We start from the raw sequence: 22,639 nt of genomic DNA on the forward strand, positions 1-22,639 counted from the left end.
CTCCGTTAATACGAACACGTTTTTGCATTTCTGTTACATTGTTTTAGGCGTTTCCCCCGTCATAGACACATCTATATCAACCTAGACTTAAGTATGCTAGGAAAATCGGTTATTTTAATATCGAACAAACCTCTTTTGTTTTGTTTTTACATCTCTCTTGGAATACCAAAGTCATCTTTCGGACCTTTTTCTTGTCTCAATACCTTCATCGGTTACTTATCTGGGGAATTGGGTGGAAGGGGGGGGGGGGGGGGTTGGTGCATATTGGATCACGCATAACGGCAGGACAAAGTCCTTTGAGGGCACAAGGACTTTATCACGGCTTTGTATAGGTAGCGGAATCGGTGCTCGGCTTGATATGAGCAGATCCGCCCGGTTTTAGTTCTTTTGTTTTCTTTTATGTCTATACATAGGGTTCAGTGGAGTTCTATCTTGCACTCGAGCAAAATTCTTATTTCCTTTATTCATTTTCCTTTTTATCTCAAGGAGTATAGCTGTAACTGTTAACGTTTCATGGGGGCTAGAGCCTTTTCCCTTTTTTTCTTTTTCTATACATTATTTGGGAGAAATATGGGTTTTTGTGATGCGGATAATTGCATTTTTAGGTTTTTGGGATGTTGAAAGGGCGAGAGAAAAAAAAACATAAGTTTTTAAATTATATTTTTGGCCTTTCTGTTTATTTATACTCTCCATACACTTACACAAATGTAGACTTTCCGCGGGAAGAATTTCCGTGATCACAAGTTTTTTTTATTTTTTCAACTCACATTGTGCGGCCGACAAAAATTCAAGTTCAAGCATGTACGCACGCAGATGTTGCATCGTCGGAAGCAACAGTAACAGTGGCAGCAGAGTAACATGTAGATGTATGTACGTAGCTGGTACTGTTGCCATAACGAGTTCTCGCCCCATGCAGTGCAGATAGCATCCAAATCATTCAACCCAACAACAGCAACGACAACGACAACAACGCCCATGTGAGAGCTAGGAAGAGCAACGCTATTTTGAGTTTTGATTAATTAATTTAAGGAGTTGGCCCCCTTCGAGAAAAAGGTTCTCGGCCTCCCCACCCCCTCATAAATGGATCTAATATAACTGTCACTGTCGATCTTGAATCTGATGATGTGATGCGTGTTACCATGGTCCGGTACTCGGCAACCACGGTTATGGCAGTGATGAAATCTTCCGAGAAACAGTTAGGGACTAGGCAACTGATTAGATTGCCGAGAATGCCAAGCAACGTCAAAAATCTGATTTGGGCCCCCTACCCAGCTTAGTCCCAGCCTCCTCCTTCCATCATCCACATCCCGTCAGTTTGACAGGGCCCATGCCGCGGGACGGAAGCATGTACGGACGACACACGATGGCTGTGGTTTTGCTCCACGAGGAAAAAAAATACACTCAACAAAGGCAGATTTTTCGACTGAAATTGCCTAAGCGAGTAATCGTGTTGACAGCGCTGGGCGCAGCTCCTGCATTCTAAAAACTTATTCTTTTGCATTTCACAGGTCGGGCACGTGAACGGATGTCTGAAATTTTCAACGCTTGGAGCTTTGGTTGGCTAGGAATAACTCCGATCCTCTTTCTGGAAATCCGCTCGCGTTCCCAAAGTTATAAGCGCCGAAAGTGACAGGCGGGTCTGTGGGGAAAGTTATTGTGCAGTTTAGATTGCAATCAATAGCTGATTGTCACTGGCTGCCCTTTATGGGATCTTATCCTTTCGTTGACGTAACTACATGTCCGATCACTCGCCCGCGTGCGCGCGTACATGTGTTGGCAAGAATCCAGAAATTTATGAAGGAAAGCCCAAAAGACGTCTCCAATACATGATACATGCCCTAAAAGTATTTGGAACTAAGATGCATATGCACCCTACTGTTAACAAGCCGCCACCGAGGGCGATTGGGTAAAAATCACTGAATCTTTGCAGGGCGCAGATGGATATAGTGATTTGACATGCCACGAGGTGGGCTGAAAGAAAATAACATCATAGTACGGAGTCAACAACATCGACATGTGGTCAAAACCATAATATCGTGTGTTTTGCTCTCTATGTCTTGCGAAGTTGTCAAAACCCGGCTTATATTTCCTTTGTGGCCTTGTCCTTCCGACCCCAGGATATACCTGCGTGCGGATTTCCCGCTGCAGCTAACGCAAGGGTATGTTCAATGGGATCTGCTAGATCTACTCTAGGCTCGCTATTTCCTTCAAATAAAGTACATCCGCAGCTACCACCGGTAGGTTCTCTAGAATTCATGGACTATTGCATATCGTGATCGCATGCATGGCCGAAAATCTGCCGCTCTTCGGAAACAGTCAACGTTTCAGGGAATATCGCATCTTTTTGTCGGCATCTTAATGGTTATCCTCGGGCCTGACGACTTCCGACTCCAAAATTAAACCATTCATAGGATGGATCACGATCGAACTAGGAGAATGCCTACCTCCGTCCCATACACCCCCCGCAGTCACTGCATTAGGGTGTATTTCTTCCCATGCCAGGCTAGAGTGTAGGGTTGCGTACGCTGAACCCTTTCCGGATTCGCCTTGCATGGTAATTAGAAAAACAGACAAGGCCCCCTACCTTGTCACGATGCTCACTATTCACCACCATCAATCATTGCTTGCCCATCACCCGTGCCTCATGCCTTTGGGTGTTGAGGCTTTGGGAGTCGAAATTTCCCATGTACTGTTCAGTACCATATTCCCTAGCTACAAGCCTGTAGACGCAAATCTGATTTGGCAAGTGCTGTGTGGCGGCGACCATCATTAAATATCAGGCCGCAGAACGCCCCGGTCTCGATCGCTCTCTTTTCACGCCCCAAGGGAAGGTCAGACTGTCAATCTTCCAAAAAGAAACCATTGGACTCTGGCTGAGGCGGCAGTTTTCTGCATTCTCGTCGTCGTCCCAAGATAAGCACGGCCTGCATAATTACTCGTCTATTCCTGCTTCGTATTTATTCTTTTTCCAAGAAAAATCCCATGATCTTTATCCAAGCAAGGAATAAAATGTCAGCCTAGCTGCCCTTATAATATTAAAGATGATTTGCGGCGTGGGTGTTAAAACTTTGACGGGACCTCAGGCCATTGGCTTGTAGCTTATTGTTGAGCATGTTCCCACACTGCACTAGCACTAGTCCACAAAGGAACCTTATATGCTGCATACTAGAACGCTATTGACACGGATCAAGAATCGAAAACCAACCTCCGGGTCCCACATGCAGAACATTTCAAACCGCAATCCGTGTCTCCACTCGCAATTCGCAGTATCAATTCGCAATATCGTTACCATAGGCTATGTTGCCGCGAGAACGTTTTTCCGCAAGTACAACCTCATATCCATCAGAAATCTATTTCCAGAGGTGTATAATAAATCAGCGAGGTTTACTTACAAGGATAAAAACCATTGTTTCAGAAGGCGACTGAATTCCGATGGTAGTACAGATAGATCTATGTGTAATTGCTTTTTCGCAAGCTCGATTCCTACGCACATAGGAATTCGTTTGATATCGTGGTGGCAGATCTCTGCTTAGATTGATTGGGCAAAGACCAATGGCGTCTCATGCAACAAAGGGGGACGCACACAGCTTTTACTAATAAGGTGTGTCTATCCGTCTATTAAGAAAATAATCCCCGCAACCATAGAGTAGGATGGGCCTGTCAAGATCATGTTTCAACCCACTCAAATAGTGCATTAGACGAACTTATCTTAGCCTGTTGTGCAACATGGAGTAACGTCTCAGGAGTGAGTGATATCCTATGATGATCACCGATGGGTATACCATGAACCTCGTTGCGAACATGGATGGAACATTTAGATAAGCGGGCGGGCCTAAACCTGCGGGTATGAATGTGACGAATTTTGCCATGCTTACACGGCTCGGATTTTTTTCCGGTACCGTGTGACTTCAAAGTATGCGCAGCCTTTGGGAGAACTCCATAGCATGCTGGCCATCAACGGCTGTTTCCTGTCAATATCTTGATGGAGAAATTTCAATGTAAACTGCATGAGACAAACTGACTAAATCTTTAGTAAGGGTATTGGTATCCGGCGAAGGCCTAGAGCTTCTCTCTGTTTAGTGGAATATCACCGTCTTTAAGACGTGACTAGCATTAACTCGATAAACCGGATGTACAGCATGCATGTCTTGGAAACTTCGGAGTAGACCTTGAGAGCTCTTGAGGCCGGGTGAAAGTATTCCCCAGAGAACTGAAGCCTGAGGTATAACATCTGGTAAGATTTGACGATTGGGCTGTTATGTCCCACGGTACTGATAACGATAAACGTGATGTTGGCTACGATGGAGGTAGCTTTGAGGTGACTCAGATGTAAGACGGTGGAAAATTAAGGCTAGGTTGATGACGTTGCTGGAACTCAAACCCAACCGCACGGGCAGCTGCCGCCGCGCAGAGTTCTCAACCACCACCTAACAATGTCTTGAATTTTCTTTTTCTCACTGCGCACACAAATAATATCTTTTAAGTACAGTTTCTTTCAATATCAGAATATTTTTTTTTTGCCAACGACTAAGTCCCAAACCATGGTATGGTGTATGCAGGTTGCATATCATATATCAGTTTTTCACAATACACCCCAGAAGATATGGTAAAATTGTTCTCTCTGAACTGTGTTTTCTTCGACTAAATATATGCAGGAAACTAAGTCCCTCTAACGCATGCACGATGGTCCCGAGACTTTATAGTGTTAGGACTAGAACTTACATGTACTTACTAAAGAAAGAGGAGGCCTGTAACGATAGCCCCTGCTTATCTTGTATACCCTACCTGTCATCTTAGTACGGGAGATCACTGTCCCATTCTCCCCATACCACGAGCTCTTCCGTTTAATTTCTGGAGTACATACATGTACATTACATAGGGTACTGTCGTTCACGGGATATTGGCGGATCCTGGGTGTTGGCGGATTGAAGCCAAAAATTGGCTTGGCTGTCTCTTTTTAGGCTTATCCTCCAACACCCAGTACCCGCCAATACCCCGTGAACGACAGTACATATACGCACGTAGACAATGGAAAATACTAAGCTACATACATACATACATGTACTGTACGTCTATCTATCAGCCTAATTGCCATTACTGGCGTACCTCCAGGAGGTAAAGCAGACGTAAGAAACTACCGGCGAAGGGCATTAAGTTGTGATACTCGCGGGTTTTACTCCGATAGTTCAGCCAAAATGTCATCGACCTATCAATAAACTACATTTACTTACTCGATTGAAGTCAATACGGAGAAAAAGCACCATGGGGATACATGTAGTCATTTGTCTTACATTAACATATATTGCACTCTGAGATAAATACTCAGCGCCGGCACCGAACTCAGTTTCGCACACGCCCAGCTGACTTGATCCTGATCATTTTTATTTACATTAAGATCGAACACGAGTCTATATTTTGATTCCAAATCTATACAAAAACTGAACGTTGATCAACGTGCTATGTTTGCAACCGCTTTTATGTTTGTTCGGCATGATGCATTGCATCGCAAGGACTTAATCAGTTAAGAGTTGAGGTCCTAGCCTATTACAGGACTTGCAATACCTCATCCATGCAAATAAGTGTGTTTAGGTCTGTGCACAATAAATACATGGGGTAACGTTTGTGGAGTAGTACAATTATTACTGCAGGTAACCAGGAACCAGGTTGATCATTGCGGTTATATTAGGCGCACATATAGATACATGTACTTCTTAGGTGTCAACCTAGGTTTTAATTAGTAAAGACTTTTTGGACGTGCATGAGTGGTACTCATAGTTCAAGGGAAAATTACTTACATGTAGTATATATAAGACATGGGGTTTCTTCTTGGATATATCCTCCATATGGCCATGTGTGGTCTATAATTGGACCATTAACCCGGAATCCTTCCCATTACTTCTTAGTGACCAACATACTAATAATTATATACTCATATCGGTATGGTATTATTGTCTTTAGGTATAATCTGATATATATCGGTCGGTGAAGTTCAATGCGTTTTGCGAGTGACGCCTTATGATCAGTAATGTGAAACAAATCAAATCATAACAGGAAACTGCTAGGGAAGGTAAAATGCCGGAATTTAAATGCCACTGATTTATGAACAGGCGAGCGCATCAATGATTGTTTAATTTACTAGGTAATTGAGAATGGTACGTTCTCGCTAATTAGTCTCAATTAGAATTAATATATATTCTCGAACCACACATATCGGTGACTTGAGGCTGAATTTCCGGTCAGCTATGAATCTAGACACCAGGACAGTTTACCTTATACTAGGGTTAGTGTTCATTGTTTAACCTATATATGTATGTACCTGTACTGCTGTATGTAGGGCAAAGGTTGGTTCTATAGTGACACGCAATCATGTTCGTAGAGGATGCTATTCATGTACTGTGTACGTATAGATGGCCCCAGTGTCCTAGAACCCCTAGACTGTTAGTCTCTGGGTTATAATTAGAAACGGGAAGGAAAACATTGAGAACTTATCTTGCAGCTTGCTTCGCTCTAGACCGCAAAGCGTACTAAATAGCTCGTATTATCCCGTTATCACAGCTGTACAGCTGTAGTTACAGCTTTGCATCGATGCACCCCACCTGAACCCCACCGTGGCAACCGAAATCTTTAAACGCCATGTATATAGAGGCCATTATATTACTATGGAGACTAGCTAGCCGCGGCACAGAATTCCTCGGGAAGGACCCTGGGTGTCTGAACGTCGTACTCCCACAGTTTCAAGCTCCCCACAATTAACAAGATGCGACCAGCTAAGGTAACACGAATGCCTACCAGTACGGGAGAGCCGGTCCTCCAGTAATATATTGGGCACATACTTCTACCAGGCTTGAGTACTTAATCCCGGAATTAGGTACCATAGATTAGGGCCCATGGGTCGGCCGGATAATCTTATTCAGGGTTTGGCTTTCCCTTGCCAATCGATATATTGCGACGTATATTCAATTTTATTATGCAGATAATTTGGCCTTAGTTTCTACAACATCAGGGTGTTTTTTTTCAGTTGAGGTGATTTGCTCCGTATTTGATCGGTGCGCAAAGTGTTCGTGTCATGAGATATCACCCACGACTGAATTGGCCAGCTGAGCTCTTGAGAAAGCGGGGAAACGAAATTGATGTGCAAGGAGACGCCGGCCAAGGGGGAGGAAAGGATACGATGTACGTAATATCTCCACAATCGGATATGCTTCTTTCATTCTTTTTACCCACATCACCATTTATCCCAACCTTCATCCGCCGATCATTTAGGTTTGATTCTCATCAATTTAAACTTGATATTTTACATAGTGGATCTTCGGTAATAGGTGATATATACTGATTGTAATATACTCTTGGGAGCAATGCACGGGCTGACCGTCCACCCTGCCTCTTCGAAGTCTATCTCGATACGAGCACGTAGTGCACTATTTTCTAGCACATAGCCAAATACTATACTACTGGGCTCTGTGTTTCCTAGGTCTTCCCTGAGTTCGGAATCAATGCCGCCCTCGGCGCAAAGGGCAGTTCGCGGTCGACCTTATGTCATAGGAAAATCCTCTCTGTATTAGATTATCGGATAGTGCGATTACCTCGTATAATCAAGATCTGCGAGAGTTTTCTGGGACATCCCGTTCCAGGTCCTAAGAAGGGAAGTTCCGTTCCAAACGTTCGTGATTCCTAGAGGGATCCTGTAATTAAAATCGGACCAGAGGGTCACAGAAAGAGGAACTTTAATGGCGATCTTCATGATTCCCGATAGTGGCAATAATTACTTTCATAGCCTATCACTCGAGTCATAACATTGTTTAAAATGGGGGCCTACCAAGGAATAAAACACTAAAATTAGTTTTCGTCTCCACTGGTTTTAAAAATTAAAAGCATTTCTCAAAACCATTGATGTACATACAACATCCTCCCCACATGAGCCGTGTTAGAGATTCCTGCACACCGATAATACAACAAACCCTACCCACACATAACCCTATCTTATCTCCGCGGTTCATTCGCAGTTTGTTTCAAGGGGTCTCACGGTGCGCGCAGAGTCTAATTGCCTCCAAGTTGAGATCAAAATCATCGTGGAATCTCAGAGACGTATACTTGCCCCGCCGAAGTTGTCTGGAGATCGAGCTAAAGAGGCTACCAGGTACATACATCGTCGGCTTCTTTCTCCATTCTCGTTACCCGATTGAACTCACATCTGAGATATGAATTAATATAATTACGGCCACATATCACCAAAAATAGAAAAGAGGACCAACCACATCCCTCTCCATGCCCTAGCTATAGCACAAGAAATATGAGAGGCAACCCACATGAAAGGGCATTCAAACCCGGTCCAGCCTAGCTGGCTAGGAGCTCCAGCATCTAAAGCTATATCAGGATATATGCTATAGTAATATAGAGCATTTTTATCCCAATCAAGATCTGTGATGACAGGTTTTTGGTGGCGTACGTACGAGTGGTGGAAAGAAGGGTAAGAAAAAAGGGGGAGGGGGAAACGAAGGACGTACTGTTTTGATTCTGGGACCGATCAATGGAAATCGTCTTTTCAAAGTTAAACTTCACTTCCAGCGCCTTTCGCCAGTACTCGCTTGATCTTACAGTACGTTCCACCGTTTTCCCAGTCCCAAGGTCCAATTTGTGTCACTATGAATCGGCTCGCCAAAAGGTTACATACTAGGCCGTTGTTATCATAACCTGCAATACGCGACGGGGGACCAGTTGAGTGGTATCTGTGTGTCACAACAGCCCGTGATCTTGAGATTTCCCCATAATCTTACCAGCCACGTGCTCCCAGTGGCTCTCGGCGTTAGGGCTAGCCATGATGATTGTCCGTTGATCAGTGATCTAAGTACTCACAAACTTCGCAACCATATATAAAGGAATAACCACTAAATTCGTAAGAATACTAGAGAATGGATTAATACTTTTGTAACAGCTAGCCGCATTAATTACTCCTTGAACACAGTATTTTTTTGAGTCACATCTTGTAGCGTCCCGTTATTTTTGTCAATTTGAAATATATGTAATGAAATCATAGCCTATCACTCGCTACACGAAGCACCAAACACCATCCCAAAATTGATCGTTTGATTGATATGCAATTCATTACTTATATACACCGCCTTACAATCAGTTTTGGGAATTTCGGGAATATATCATAGATCGTTGTGAAGTTACCAGATTTTTTTGGGGGGAGGGGGTTCCCAAACATATTCAATTTGTAGAAAGCCAAAATGAAATTCTTCTAGCACTTTGGGAAGGATATCATCAATACATGTAACCGCACGCACCAGGCCAGATTCTTCGGCTGAAAATCCAAGTAATTAACTCCACCATTTCCTTAATTTCCACCTTCACCGTACTATCGCTAATTCACAATCAAGAACTTTTGGATTGAAAGGAGAAAACAAAGGGAAGAGGTCCTTTTTCACAAAAACATAAAAGTATCCCCACCACTACTATAATAAAGAGAAATAATACTGAAATTTTCATGAAGAACCCCAACCGGAACTTTATCCCAACCCAACTAATACTTTATAAATAATTTTTTCTATCTTCTACTCAGCCTTCTCCTCTCTGACCTCAACATCGGCCTTCTTTGGAGTGGAGCTACCGCTAGCTTCCTCGCCATCCTCTTTGGCGGCTTCGGCCTCGAGGCGATCAATCTCCTTCTGGGCCTTGGCAATGTTCTGTTTCCAAAATGTATTTATGTCAGTCATTTATTGTTGAGGAAATGATGAGGAGTTATCACTAACCTCTTTAGTTTTGATTTCTTGGTTCTCCTTGTACCAGGCCAACTTCTCCCTGAGCTTCTCCAGGGTTTTGGGAACATCGTCCTTACCCATAGGGACCTCAACATCAACCTTTGCCAATTCTTCGAGAACACCGACATTCAAGTTGAATTTTGCAGCCGGAGACTCGGCAGCTGGAGACTCGGCATCAGGTGAGGTGATAGTAGTAGCACCCGCATCCTTTCTGCCCTTCTTTCCCTTCTTCTTTCCATTACCACCGATGAAGTAATCGTCCTCGCGATCTTCCTTCTTGGCGAGCTTCTTACCGGTGATAGCCGAGGCGTCGACAGAGCGAGTAGGCTGCGCAGCAAGTGCGCGGGGGCCAGATTCAAGCTTGGCCTTACGGGCAGCTTCGGCGGAAGAGGGATCGAAGAACCCGATAAGACTTTCGCAAGTAATGATCTCGGAGGTGTAGGCCTTCTCCGATGCCTGCTCTGTATTTCCCAAGTGTCATGTAAGCCACCATTCCTATGTTTAATGATTGGGCCCCAAAGCTGAGTCCGGAATCATAAAACAACATACCCATCTTCTCCTGAGCAATCTGTCGTCTATAAGCAATCTTGGCTTCCCTCTCCTGCTTGGCCCTCTTCTCTCTCTTGATCTTCCAGGCCTCCTGCTCGTACGCCCTGTATGCATTCTTTGCACTGAAGTATTCATCTCTGAGCGTCTGAATTGCCTGCCACTTTTCCTGCTGTTCCTCCTGCAACTGGGTACGCTCATCGCGGAGTTGGTTCAGGTTGGAGAAACTAAATTTGCGAATTCGTTAGTATAGCTAACGAGGCAGGGGCGAGTCGGTACTTACGCAGCGTCCTGCTCAAGCTTGAGATCGTCAAGCTCCTTCTTAACGGCCTCGTATTTGTCGCTCAATTCCTGGACTTCGGGGTCTTTCCTCTGTTGCCTTAGTTCATCCAACTTGGCCTTGTCGGCGTCAATGGTTTTCTGAACCTCGCTGAAAGCCCCAAAGTTCTTCTTGACCTTATTCAAAGACGCTAGCATCCCCCAGAATTAGTAGTTGAATCACTATATGGAAAGTATGGTGAGCATACAAATCTCCGCAAGCGCCTTCCTCTCGTCAACAATCATCATTTTACCGCTGTCGACGCTAGCGCTCAAGCGCTTAATGGCGTCCTCAAGCTCATCGAGTGTCCTGTAGGGCATCTTCTGCATTGAAGTATTCTGCTCCTTGATCCTGGCCTTGATTGAGGTGTCAAGAGCCTTGATCTGCTCATCGATCTGGGCCCTTCCACCCTTCTTAGCCTGCTGCGCAGCGCGGAGTTCATTGAGTTGGTCTCGGAGCTCTTGCTGGCGGGGAGACTTTCCGGGCGACTTGATAAATTCAAGCTTTTGCTTCACGGAGTTCTATAGTAATAAACAATAATTAGTTCACTAAAGCTCAAATTGACGTTTGAACCTGTATGCCGATTCAAGACAATATTGAGAAATGAGGGGATAACCTACCAGCTTTTCCCGTACCGCGGCATGATCGTCGTTCGCCTTCTGTAAGTTCGTTTCGAACTCTGCCTGGTCCGGCTTCTCTGGCTTCTGGACGAAGTTCTTTTTTGGTTCCTCGGTAGTGGCCATTATGTGTAATGAAGCTTTCTGGAATTATACAACTCTGGTGGGGTAACAGATTGGTTAGTCTAGAAGTAAGAAAAGAAAAGACAGTAAGAAAAGGCGCTTGATCTAGAAGTAATTCAATGTTGAAGGGAGGTATATGTATGCAGGGCACTCACCAGAATTGAGGTCGGAAAAATATGGTTGTGGGATGGGACAGATAGCACACACAACAGCAGTGAAAGACAGGTGGTCCCTTTTTTTTGGGCCAGACTTTTTTTTCCCTTTGGGTTTATCTGTCCTCGGCGACTATGGCACAGTGACTTGACCACAGCGTGCTACTCCTGCTATGGTAGCAGGGATCTCAACTACCTTCCTGAACGAGCAGTCACAGGGGCGCTGTCGTGTGAGGGTAACCAACCGCGGGTTAGGTTTGGACAAATTGGTTTCGAGAATTTTCGAAGAGGAGTCTATGATCTTGGAGTTGGAGTGCGGGGTGAGTGGTCGGAGGGGGTTGAGCTGCTGCCGCGCTAGTCTTTGAGCTGTGGCCCAACCGGAGCAGAAATTGGCATTTAGTTACTTGATGAATTGATACGATGGAAGCATTGTGGTTTTTTGTTTTTCACACGATATAGCGATACCTGCTGGAAGAACGATGCTATTGATGATGTGTTCAAGAGTTTCTATCGGAGCTATTACGAAACGTTAACACCAAGTGGTAACATAGAATTTGAGTACCTTCACTGTGTGACACGTGACACTAATACTAACGCGATATGTACGAGAAGGGCTACGGAATTTTATATCAATCCGAAAGTAGTACAATTCTAGCTCAATTAGGCGTTTACCTACTAAGTTTCACAGTGCTATCGTGTGGCTACAAATGGAAACAAATCACTTAAGAGAGGACTCATCAAATCTTACGAATATAGCACTTAACCCCTGAAATGCTACAATGATTTGGTGCTATCGTATTGATCTCATCTCACCTCATTTATGTACTATTATGTATTGACTGTAAAGCGCTTGGGCTTGGGCCGGGAGCTTTTGAGTACACTCTGCAGTGATCGTAAGCATGTGATAAGCAGATGGGAACTTATGTATGTTATTGTAGTGAGCCTATTACGGGCCATGCAAAGTCAGATTTGATTGCAGATCCCCTCAAAATCCTTCGAAACAACCGCTCAATTGTTGAGTTCTAAGGGAAGTATGACCGAAAGTGCTGCACCCATGGTATGAAAGAAGCACATTTATGAGTCCTCCTTTAACCCATACAAGAAATAATTCTGATTCTAATCCCGGTTTGTATTAATTTAAGCCAAGCTAGCTCAATCCTTGGCCAATTAAAACCACCCAGATCAAACCTTCGCACCCAGCTTCAGCTTTCATAACAGGGTTACGAAACCTATAGGTTATAGAGGAAACACAAAAACCTCCATCTCCTCTAAAATTCTAGTTAAAACCCTTTCGTCTGCTCAGTACTGCATGCTGGTGTTTCCCATACTCCCGGCCCTAATTCACCATTGGCGTAAAACGCTGTCCACCTGGTCACAATATTATATTAGTACAAAGATTGTAGCTAGGTCACTATCATGAATAAGGGGTCTCCCTGGAGCTCTATTACAAAGTGAGCAACATCGTCACACTATATAAGGGATATTTGGAAGAAGAATAACCTGTCTCCCCGATCATTGACTCCTATGACTCTTCCCGTCCCCCAAGGCACTAATTCCCCGGATCTCTAGAATTTCTTCCCACTCGGACCCCTGAACCCTAACCCTTACAGACGTAACATCCGTCTCTAACCAGACCAAGTACACACTACCTAGCTCAAAGATTTGTTGCATGTCCAATCATTGACCCACATCCATATAGGTACACCATGTCAAACTTTACACGGCCAAGCTACATGTAGCTTATGACCCGACACGGCTTATCACTCGACGCGGCATATGACTCGATACGGCTTTGGACAAGCGCACAAGGGAGTTTGTGTAATCACAACCATGGAGGTGCGCCGTCACTAGCTGTTCGTTAGCTAACTATTCATCAGCCAGATATATGTAGCTACATGTACAGTTACCCAGAGCTTCAAACACCAACCTCTACCAAGGCCTGTATAACTACACGTAGGAGGGAAAATCTACATAAACGACAACCCTAGTGATGGGCACGAGAAGTTGTCCCGAGACTAAGTCTCGAGACTTTCAGCAAGACAAGACGAGACCTGAGGGTTGACAAGACAAAACAAGACAAGACTAGGTCTGAAAGTCTCGAGACAAGTCTCGAGACTTTTTTGACTTTATTTCCACACCTAAATATGCTTCTCAGCCACGGTTCCAAGAAAGGTTGAACTTTTCATTGAGTTCCAAAAAAGAAAATCAACTTTTAATTTGATGATTATAGAGGTTCCCCAGAAACGAAGTCACATGACCAAAAGTCTCGAGACTTTGACGAGACTAGACCATTGTCTCGAGATTTTCAAGACCTAGTCCAAATAATACAAGACAAGACGAGACTTCCCCAGGTCTTGACTCGTCTCGTCTCGTGCCCATCATTAGACAACCCCCCGGGCAACCTCGGTCGGCAATGCCACCATTCTATCCATCAGCTATTGGGAGCACATATCTTCAACATCATATCGCCGAACCCAAGGGCTATCTAATATATTGCATGGGAGCTATATGTCAATGGCACCAGCAGTGGAGACAGTGTACTCATACAGTATGCTTGCGGAAGGACAGCCCGACAGCCGGTCATAATCTAAGTTGTTAGTTATTCGGGAGCCGGAGCTGCAGAGAGCATTTGGGCTGGCTTATGCATGGTCGAGCTTGCCTACATGTATTTATAGATATCGAGTAGCTATATATATGATTAGCAAGTCGGCCAGCTGGATGCGTCATTATGGCCTTGTTTGCAATCGGATTGGGCTCGGGTAGCTATGGGGGATTCCGGTTGGAGGTATAGAGTAGCAATTATAAGTTGAGCTTTAGATTTCGCTGTTTATGGGATTTAGCTCCGATATCACTATCTGCATACTGACAAACCCCCACCAACAATCACAGCCAACATCACAAAAATACTAATAGTCAGTAAAGAACTTTACGGCCGAACAATCTCAACCATTTCTGAGCAGAGCTGGAGCTACATGTATATACATTAAATACTACTCCCTCGAAACACCCCCCCAGCAAACACGAATCCACCCCCACTTGTTTATTTCGCCCACAACATCCCCACCCCACCTACAACATCCCCGCCCTCCACACCTTCCCACTCAACCTCTCAATCTCACCCACATCCACCACCCCACTCACACCCTCCTCCGCAATCGCCTCCACCGCCGCATCCGCCACTACATCCACCCTCAACGGCTTATACGCAGCCGCGCCCAACATCCCCTTCAGCCGTCCGCCCACGAGCCCATCCACCGCCGACGTCACGCCCATCAGCCCCGCCAGCGGCATCGTCACCGTCCGGGACGAGTCATACAAAAACCCGGGCCGCAAAAACAAGGGACGGAACTTCTGGCCGTTCTCCGACAGCTTCTGGATGCCCGCTTCGGCTTCGCGCTTGGTCGAGATGTAGCGCGAGGGGAGGGCGAAGGAGCCCGCGGCGGCAGAGACGTAGAGGAGGGTTTTAACGGTGTTGGTTGCGGAGAGCGCTTCTTCGGCGAGTGTGATTGCTGTTGCGCACGATACCGTCAGTATCATCATCCCCAATCTCCTAGTAGTAACACCTCATAACCGGAGGGGAGGGGGGGGGTATACCAGAATCCCGATTCATCGTCTCATAACTCAACTGCGCGCTATCGCCCTCCTCACGTAGGTTATGCGCCCTGCCAACTGAGGGATCAAACGCCTTGCGCAACCCCGTGATCGGCGACTCCTTCCCACTGATAACGCCCTTGTAGTCGGCCTCGAGCAGGATGCCCATGCTGTGAACGACGGCGGTCGCGCCGACGAGGTGCTGGCGGTAGCTGGACGGGATGAGGATGTTGCCCTTGGCCCAGGTGACCTTAGCGGCCCATTCGGGTGGTGTAGGGGTGCCCGTGGCGAGTATCCAGTCGGGGGTGCCTGAGCGGCTGATGGACGTTACGGTCCAGCCACGAGAGACGGCGGATTTGCAGATACGGGAGCCTGTGGGGGTTAGTGGTGCGGGTATGGGGAATGGAGAATGAAGGGGAGGGGGTACCAAGAAAGCCGTTGCCGCCGCAGACGACAAGGCGGGGAGCGGTGGTGGTGGTGGCCATTGTGCGGGGAGGTGAGGTAAGGTGAGGAGGTGAGATAGGGTGGAGATGTCTCAGATTATGGAGATTGTGGTTGTGTTGCTGATGAGCGCTATGCCTACATCTTATAAGGTCAATGGCATGCCAGCAGATATATATATGAAGCTACTGGATCTCAACAATCAAAACTGGAGTGATAGATGTCTTGAGGTATTTGACTATGCAAGATTAAGCAGGAAAGAACGGACCCCCAATGCTGTATATAATTATCTCTCTGCCAAGAATTCAAGAATTCAATCCCGATGCACCTTCTGCACTCTCGTCACGACTCGCAAAGGCTATCGATATGCAGAGTTGTCGATGTGTGGTGGGTGGAGTGGTGTGAGCAGTGTGCATGTGTGAAGATGCATCAAGGTGACGGACGGGCTCTGTCTGGTTGCAGTCTCTCTGCCCAAGAAGCAGACAGCTGCACGTCATCAATGCTTTTGTCTAATTGGATACCAACGACTGATTCTACATGTCTGGATGTTTCAATGTGCTGGCTGCAGCTGTAAAATATCCTCCGTGAATTTCCATATATCATCCCGAGTCCTCTATCTCGTTTTAGTTGCCGGTATGATAGCTCTACAGTCTCTACTGGCTTTAATTAACCCCCACCGGCCCGCCCCGCCTGTGCTTATCGATAAGACAGCGATGGCCCGTAACTCTTTCGTCACACCCCCCACATACACACCCGGGTCGCACAGAATAAAATTTCACAACTCCTCTCTGAGTCTTACGGCCAATATCAAAGACCTCAACAACCACAACTACAAACCACTGTCAAAACCATAGACAAAATCCAACCCGTTAAAATGACAGTAGGCCAAACAGTCACCATTGGCGTCCTCGGTAAGTCATACCCCACCTCCCGCCCTGACTTACAAATACTAACACCGACCCTAGCCCTCCAAGGCGCCTTCAGCGAACACATGCAGCTCCTCCGGGGGGCCTCTATCGGTCTCAAAACCCCTCAACCCCTCAACTTTATACTCGTCAAGACCCCCGCCGAGCTCTCCCAATGCTCCGCGCTCATCATCCCCGGCGGCGAATCCACAGCCATGGCTCTCGTCGCCGAGCGCTCCGGCCTCCTCGAGCCCCTCCGCGAATTTGTCAAGCTCGACCGCCGCCCCACATGGGGTACCTGCGCGGGCATGATCCTACTCAGTGAGGCCGCCAACCGCACCAAAAAGGGCGGGCAGGCGCTCATCGGCGGGTTGGCGGTGCGAGTCAACCGGAACCATTTCGGGCGGCAGGTGGAGAGCTTTGAGGCACCGTTGAGGCTGTCATTTCTTAATGAGGAAGATGCACCGTTTAACGGAGTTTTCATCCGGGCACCGATTGTCGAGGCGATATTGCCGCAGGATGGCGAGGAGGGCGAGGATGATGTTGAGGTACGGGCGCCGAAGAAGGAGCCGAGAGGCGTTGTGGAGAGTGTGTTGGGAGATGAGGGTCATGTGGAGATACTTGCGGAGCTGAGGAGGACGTTGCTGCCGACGGAGGGGTTAAGCAAGGGAGATAGACCGCTCTATGAGACGCATAGCACCGATGTGGACATGGCGCGGGAGAGGGAGAACCGCGGGAGTGTGGCAAGCATTGTAGCCGTGAGGCAGGGGAATGTGGTGGGGACGAGCTTCCATCCAGAGCTCACGAGCGACCTGAGGATGCATAGATGGTGGCTTCAAGAGGTGCTGAAGGACCTGAAGAGGAGGGAGGAGCTGGTAGAGAAGGTGAAGCACGGGGAGAGTGTACAATAGTTAGAGTTCCCTGGGCTTTTTCTTTTGATTGTTAGATGCGGTGGCCATTTTTGTTTATGTCATAGATAAAAATATGTAACTCCAAATGGTAGAAATATATCTCTCTTTGAACGCGTAAAAATAGTCATAACGGAATCTTTAAAACCCGATGCATTCTTGGGGCACGTATAAAAAGGATATGCCCCATCGGAGTAGAATGCAATTCATGAGCCGACGACCAGAAACATGTACAATGAAGAGGGAGAAAAGACTTCTTCTTAATTCTTGGCACACCTAGGTTAAGTATCACTTCCCACGCAGTACCAATAAGGGCGAGCGGTCTAACGGTTTAGACCCCGGCGTCGGGTGAGACACTGTGTGTTCGAACCTTAAAGGAGTGGGGGGTAGTAACGGGCCGCCGTTGCAGTACCTTTTGTTCTTTTTTTTATATAGGTACAGTTTAGAGAACAGAGTGGCTTTAAGACGAGCGGCTTTAAGAAAGTTATAGATATACCTACAAGTATTGTAACTACGAAACGTTGACAACAAGTTAATTGCTAACAACCGTAATGACTTGCCAGCCTGAAATAACAATGGATTAACCAACCAGGCGGTCAGTCTTGTCACAATTGACACCCGTGACTCCCTTCATTCAACCCCCCAACGTCACAACCAATCGCCCGTCATCTCACATTAGCATCACAGCCCATCACCCGTCCATACGCCCACCCGTCTCCCCAACACCAGCCACTACCCAACCATCACACCACCGGATCACAACCCATCACTCGCCCGTTCCCCCCACCATCCCACATCCAAGGATAACCTCGGCCCATGTAGCCTAGCTTAGCCCAGCCGTCCACCCCTGCCTCCCTTCACGCGAGCAACACCCTGAACAGGAAGGGAAGCTGCCAACAGGAACAGGGATCGTTGTGCGACACAATAAAGTATGGATAGGTGGGTGGTACAAGCAGACATGGGACGAAAAATTGAAATTAAGTGTGTGTGTTAATGATATATGATCTTTCTAGCTATCTACGACCTTCTAACTAGCAACCTACACCTACACTACCCACGCACGCACACACAGCTCCAAGAGATACCTGCTTTGATGAAAAAAAGAAAGAGAAAGAAATAAAACTTTTCCCAACCAACCCTAAGAAAAAACCCCAATAGAAATGAATATAGAAATAGAAATGAAGCCCTACCCCGTCCACCCCTCTAGAAAAAGAAAGAAAGAGAAGAGAAGAGAGAAAATATAAATTAGAGAGGAGAAAGAGAAAAGAGAAGAAAAATGCAACTGTATAAGCAGGCGGTATAATCAACGAGTGGAGAGTAACTGCCGGACCAACCATAAGATTGGTACTGCAGAATGATGGCAATAACAAAGGAAAGAGGAGAGGTAAGAAATAGATGTAAAAAATAAAGAATAAAAACTAGGAAACTAGGAAAATACCACAACGACAGGCTTTAGTTATAGATAGAGATGCAACGACAGGCTTTAGTTATAGATAGAGATGCAACGACAAGCTTTAGTTATAGATAGAAATGCAGCAACAGCAGCAGCAGCAGCAGCACAAACCACACAGAAGCCCTAATTACCGCCAACTACATTTCTCAAGCTCAAGCCCGTCGACCAGCGATCTCGACAGCTCTTGTCTGCGTCCCGGCCATGGCTTCAAAAACCAAAAACACAAAAACAGAAACAGAAAAAAAATGCGGCGCTTGCAAAAAGAAAAAAGGGACCAATAAACAAAAGAAAGGGGAGAAAAAAGACCACTCTGGATAAGTCTAATAAAAAATGTTATCCTCCGAGGCTACTACATGCCATAAGCCGGCGGAGCTTCTCTACCAAGCTCCCGCAGCTCCCTCTCAACCTGCCACATATCGGCGCCCTCTCCCCTCCTTTTTCGCTCTTCCTCTAGCCTCCTCTGCATTTCACCTGCCAGCTTCATCAAGAACGCCCTCTCCAAGATCCCACTTCCATGAGCCGCCCCTGCTCTCAACTGCGGCCTTTTCTCGTTCGTGTAGCTCTTCGAAGGACTAGCTTCCGTGGACAGTGACGAGGCCGAGGAGGCAGAAGCGGAGGAGGAGGTCGCGGGATACGTGATGTTCTCCGTCGACACTGAGGACGCCGGCGACGGGGGTGCGACAAGCGTGATAGGAACTGTCTTCGGAGCCTCTGTCGTCGTCACGGGGCGCGCAACAGGGTCAATGAACCTCACGCCGCCTCTTTTCGGCGCCGTGGGTGTCGTGACCTCGTCCTGTGTAGACGGCTCCTTCTCTGTAACAACCGCTGACGCAGTCTCCACCGATAGCGGCGCCGCGGGCTGCGCGCGCAGGTTGACAACTCTGTGCTTTCTCCGCTTGCCCCTTGTTCGGCCCGCTGCGCCTGCGAGCGACGGTGAGCTGTTGGTGTGGTACATACTCGGTCTTGACGACGAGCTGCCCGTCGTGCTTACGGCGTCGCCATTCTCAGAGAATGTGTATGTGCTGCTGTTGCCGCTTACTGGCGTCCCAGGGGGCTCCAGTGACGCCGGCGTCTTATCACCGCCCAATGCCGCGGAGCCATTTCCGGACGCCCAAGCCCTAAATACCACATCCGGGATCGACGGGGTTCCAACTGACAGCGTCTTCTGCGAGCAGCCCAGTTCCTTCAGCGCCGCAAGATTCTTCTGCGAGAACGAGATAGACGGTGAGTCCGACTCCGAGTCCGTGGGCGACAACAATGGATTTGTCCCAAAAGCCGCCGCAGTCTCCTCGTCCTCCTCACTACCACCCGCCGTCTCTTCGTTGTTAGGCGCCGGGGAATCGAGGCCTAGCGACGCCGCATATTCAGGATTCCATAGCCGGAGCGACAACCGGTGCACCGCGACTGGGAGCTCCTCCTGAAACAGGCCGCGGACCTGGCGCTCAATCTCCTTCTGCAGGTAGTCTTTGATGAACGGTATTGAATCGAATGTCGATGAGACCTTTAGTGATTCAAGGGGGTCGTTTCGGAAGACCAGGGTAATCCCTTTCGCCTTTGAGAAGACGAGGATGATGAATCCCGACAGCCGGAAGTCTGAGAGCGTGATTTGTAGCGGTATTGTGAGCGGGGCCGAGGCGGCGAGGGGCATGGGAGAGGTGAAGGACGGTGTTGTGGAGAGGTAGGTATTTAGTGGATTCGCCTGCAGGTAGAAAACGTTTGGTCAGTATCTATCGTGTGGTATTGGCTCGGGCATAATAAATGTGCAGTAGTGCTGCCGTGCGTGACGTATGTAGAAAAGTAAGGAACACCCAATATAGCCGGTTCGCTGGAAGAGTAACAACCCTGTCACGCATCAAGGGCAGAGGTAGAGATAGGTAGGCATAGGTACATATGTAGGTAAGGTAAAGTAGGTAGGCATGCAATCACCACAACAGGAGATTATAGCAGAAGCAGCAGCGGCGGCGGGAGGTATCGGAGGAACCAGAATCAACATACCTGAACCTTCGTCTTGAGAGTCAAAGACGCATCCCCCTCATAGCTCATCCTGAAGATGCCCCTAAATCTATCCTCCGCCAGGTCCCCAATCTCGAGTATCTCCAGATCCGGCGCGCTCTGCCCCAGGTTTAGCTCCTCGACGAAAATGTCATCGACGATGATTGGCGGTTTCTGCGACTTGTTAAGGGCGGCAGTGAGCAGTGACTTAGCATGCGTGTAGAAGGCCGACGATGTCGTCGAGGAGGTAGTAAGCGGCGTCCAGTTGAAGTTGAATGCCATGACTAGTTACTGGCGGGGGTGCATCCAAGGGATCGCGTGTTGTGAAGTGACGTTTTTTTTTTTCCCCTCTATCTTTTTTAGTGTGTTTGATAGTTTCGGTGATGGCGAGTACAATGAGAAAGGACCCGCTGCTGTAGGGTAATTATTCTATCCAGGTACTAGTACCTAGTGAGAGGATGGATCGATGAGAAACAAAAAAAGGTGGAGTGTTTTTTTTTTCTACTGTTCTCTGGTCGTATGTCTGTCTGACTGACGGTCGTGTGGGGGGAGAGTGGGATGGGACGATGATGGTGACGGGATCTCGTGCTCCGTTTTTTTTCTTTCACTTTTGAAAGCGGGAACTAAACTATTCTTCCCGGGATGGATGGATGGGTGGAGAACGAAGCTGAAAGAGAGCACAAGAGCAAAATCACAACAATGATAGAGATAGATAAGTGAGGGAAGAGGAAGGGATAGGAATGTTGTATAGAAGGTGCTATAGCAACATTGTATCCTTTCTAATATTATTTTCTTTTCCCAGCTCTGGATAAAATACCTACACTTTCGCACAAGGGAACATGGTGGTTCGGTTCCTGTTCAGGCACTTATCCTGACTTTCCCATGGCCACACTTGCGGGCACTGCCTTGTGCCTGTGTGTTTTTTCGCAATGTCTGGAAGGAAAAGAAAAAAACCGGAAAAAATCGCTTCGTGGGATGACGGCAAATTGACTAAGCGAGGTTGTCCCGAACCCGAGTTCCGACGATCTCCCCTAATTCCCTAATTCCAACCACAAAAACAAAAACAGAAGTCCACACAAAAGCCCTCTCACAGTAGTTTTTCCGGGCCAGAGTAGAGCACATACGAGAAAGAAAAAGAACCCCGCGCAAATCATGCAATACTCCAGAGGTACATACAGTTACCTACATACTTTGCTTGTGGGGAATACATATTTTCGATACTTAGCTACCTACCCCGCAAAAAAAATAAAAAATAAAAATACAAAACAGAAAAAAACACCCAGCAGCAGCAGCAGCTAGACCTGGTACTACCGGAATAAAGACCGAAGGAACCCCCCCTCTCCTCCGCTCCCCCGTGCACAGACAAAAGTTACATATGAGTACTTTCAGAACGACATCCAACTCGCTGGTGACAGAATTGAGCCATTCCCTCCTTGCTCATTTGCGGGCCTGTGCGTGTGCCCGGCTGCTCTTAGTGGTCTAGTCAGTCCTGTCTAGCCCTCTGCCTATCTCCCTCCCACGCTTTCTTTCTTGGTTCTTGAGGTTGCAAGGGGCCATGTCAATCACTCATGTCTATCAAATTAATCATCAGCTCTGCCCTACAGTCAGACTCAGCGCCTAGAGTCGAGCAGCGACAACCAACTCCTCTGCACTAGATCGCTACATGTGATTTCGCTCCTCCCCCTTCCACTCTCTCCGCCCCCTCCCCCCATAGAGTACCTCCGGTACATAGTGCAAACCCCAGATCATCCAGCCATCGCGACCAACCGATCACATACCAAGATCTCTCCAGTCCAGTTTAGTTCTCCCTGTGCCCAATCGCAGCGCGCCC

The 22,639-nt window shown here is 47.1% G+C and overlaps 4 protein-coding genes across 4 annotated transcripts; 1 reads left to right on the forward strand and 3 right to left on the reverse strand.

The window, feature by feature from the left end:
• Nucleotides 1-9,554: 9,554 nt before the first annotated feature.
• LAJ45_02745 (uncharacterized protein) lies at nt 9,555-11,369 on the reverse strand (the record flags this gene model as incomplete). Its single annotated transcript, XM_046112336.1, has 6 exons — nt 9,555-9,686; nt 9,753-10,222; nt 10,311-10,534; nt 10,591-10,777; nt 10,835-11,147; nt 11,247-11,369. The coding sequence occupies 6 exons, from the start codon at nt 11,367-11,369 to the stop codon at nt 9,555-9,557; spliced, it is 1,449 nt and encodes a 482-aa protein (XP_045974462.1).
• Nucleotides 11,370-14,587: 3,218 nt separating this feature from the next.
• LAJ45_02746 (uncharacterized protein) lies at nt 14,588-15,594 on the reverse strand (the record flags this gene model as incomplete). The annotated part of the gene is made up of 3 exons (XM_046112337.1): nt 14,588-15,027; nt 15,113-15,481; nt 15,537-15,594. The coding sequence occupies 3 exons, from the start codon at nt 15,592-15,594 to the stop codon at nt 14,588-14,590; spliced, it is 867 nt and encodes a 288-aa protein (XP_045974463.1).
• Nucleotides 15,595-16,424: 830 nt separating this feature from the next.
• On the forward strand, nt 16,425-17,366 carry LAJ45_02747 (uncharacterized protein; the record flags this gene model as incomplete). The annotated part of the gene is made up of 2 exons (XM_046112338.1): nt 16,425-16,461; nt 16,516-17,366. 2 exons carry the CDS (start codon nt 16,425-16,427, stop codon nt 17,364-17,366), a joined length of 888 nt encoding a protein of 295 aa, XP_045974464.1.
• Nucleotides 17,367-19,165: 1,799 nt separating this feature from the next.
• Nucleotides 19,166-21,090, reverse strand: LAJ45_02748 (uncharacterized protein; the record flags this gene model as incomplete). Its single annotated transcript, XM_046112339.1, has 2 exons — nt 19,166-20,515; nt 20,812-21,090. The coding sequence occupies 2 exons, from the start codon at nt 21,088-21,090 to the stop codon at nt 19,166-19,168; spliced, it is 1,629 nt and encodes a 542-aa protein (XP_045974465.1).
• Nucleotides 21,091-22,639: the final 1,549 nt, after the last annotated feature.

This window comes from Morchella importuna (genome assembly GCF_003444635.1).
Source record: "Morchella importuna strain M04M26 chromosome Unknown Morimp01GS005, whole genome shotgun sequence".
In the NCBI taxonomy this organism is placed as follows: domain Eukaryota; kingdom Fungi; phylum Ascomycota; class Pezizomycetes; order Pezizales; family Morchellaceae; genus Morchella; species Morchella importuna.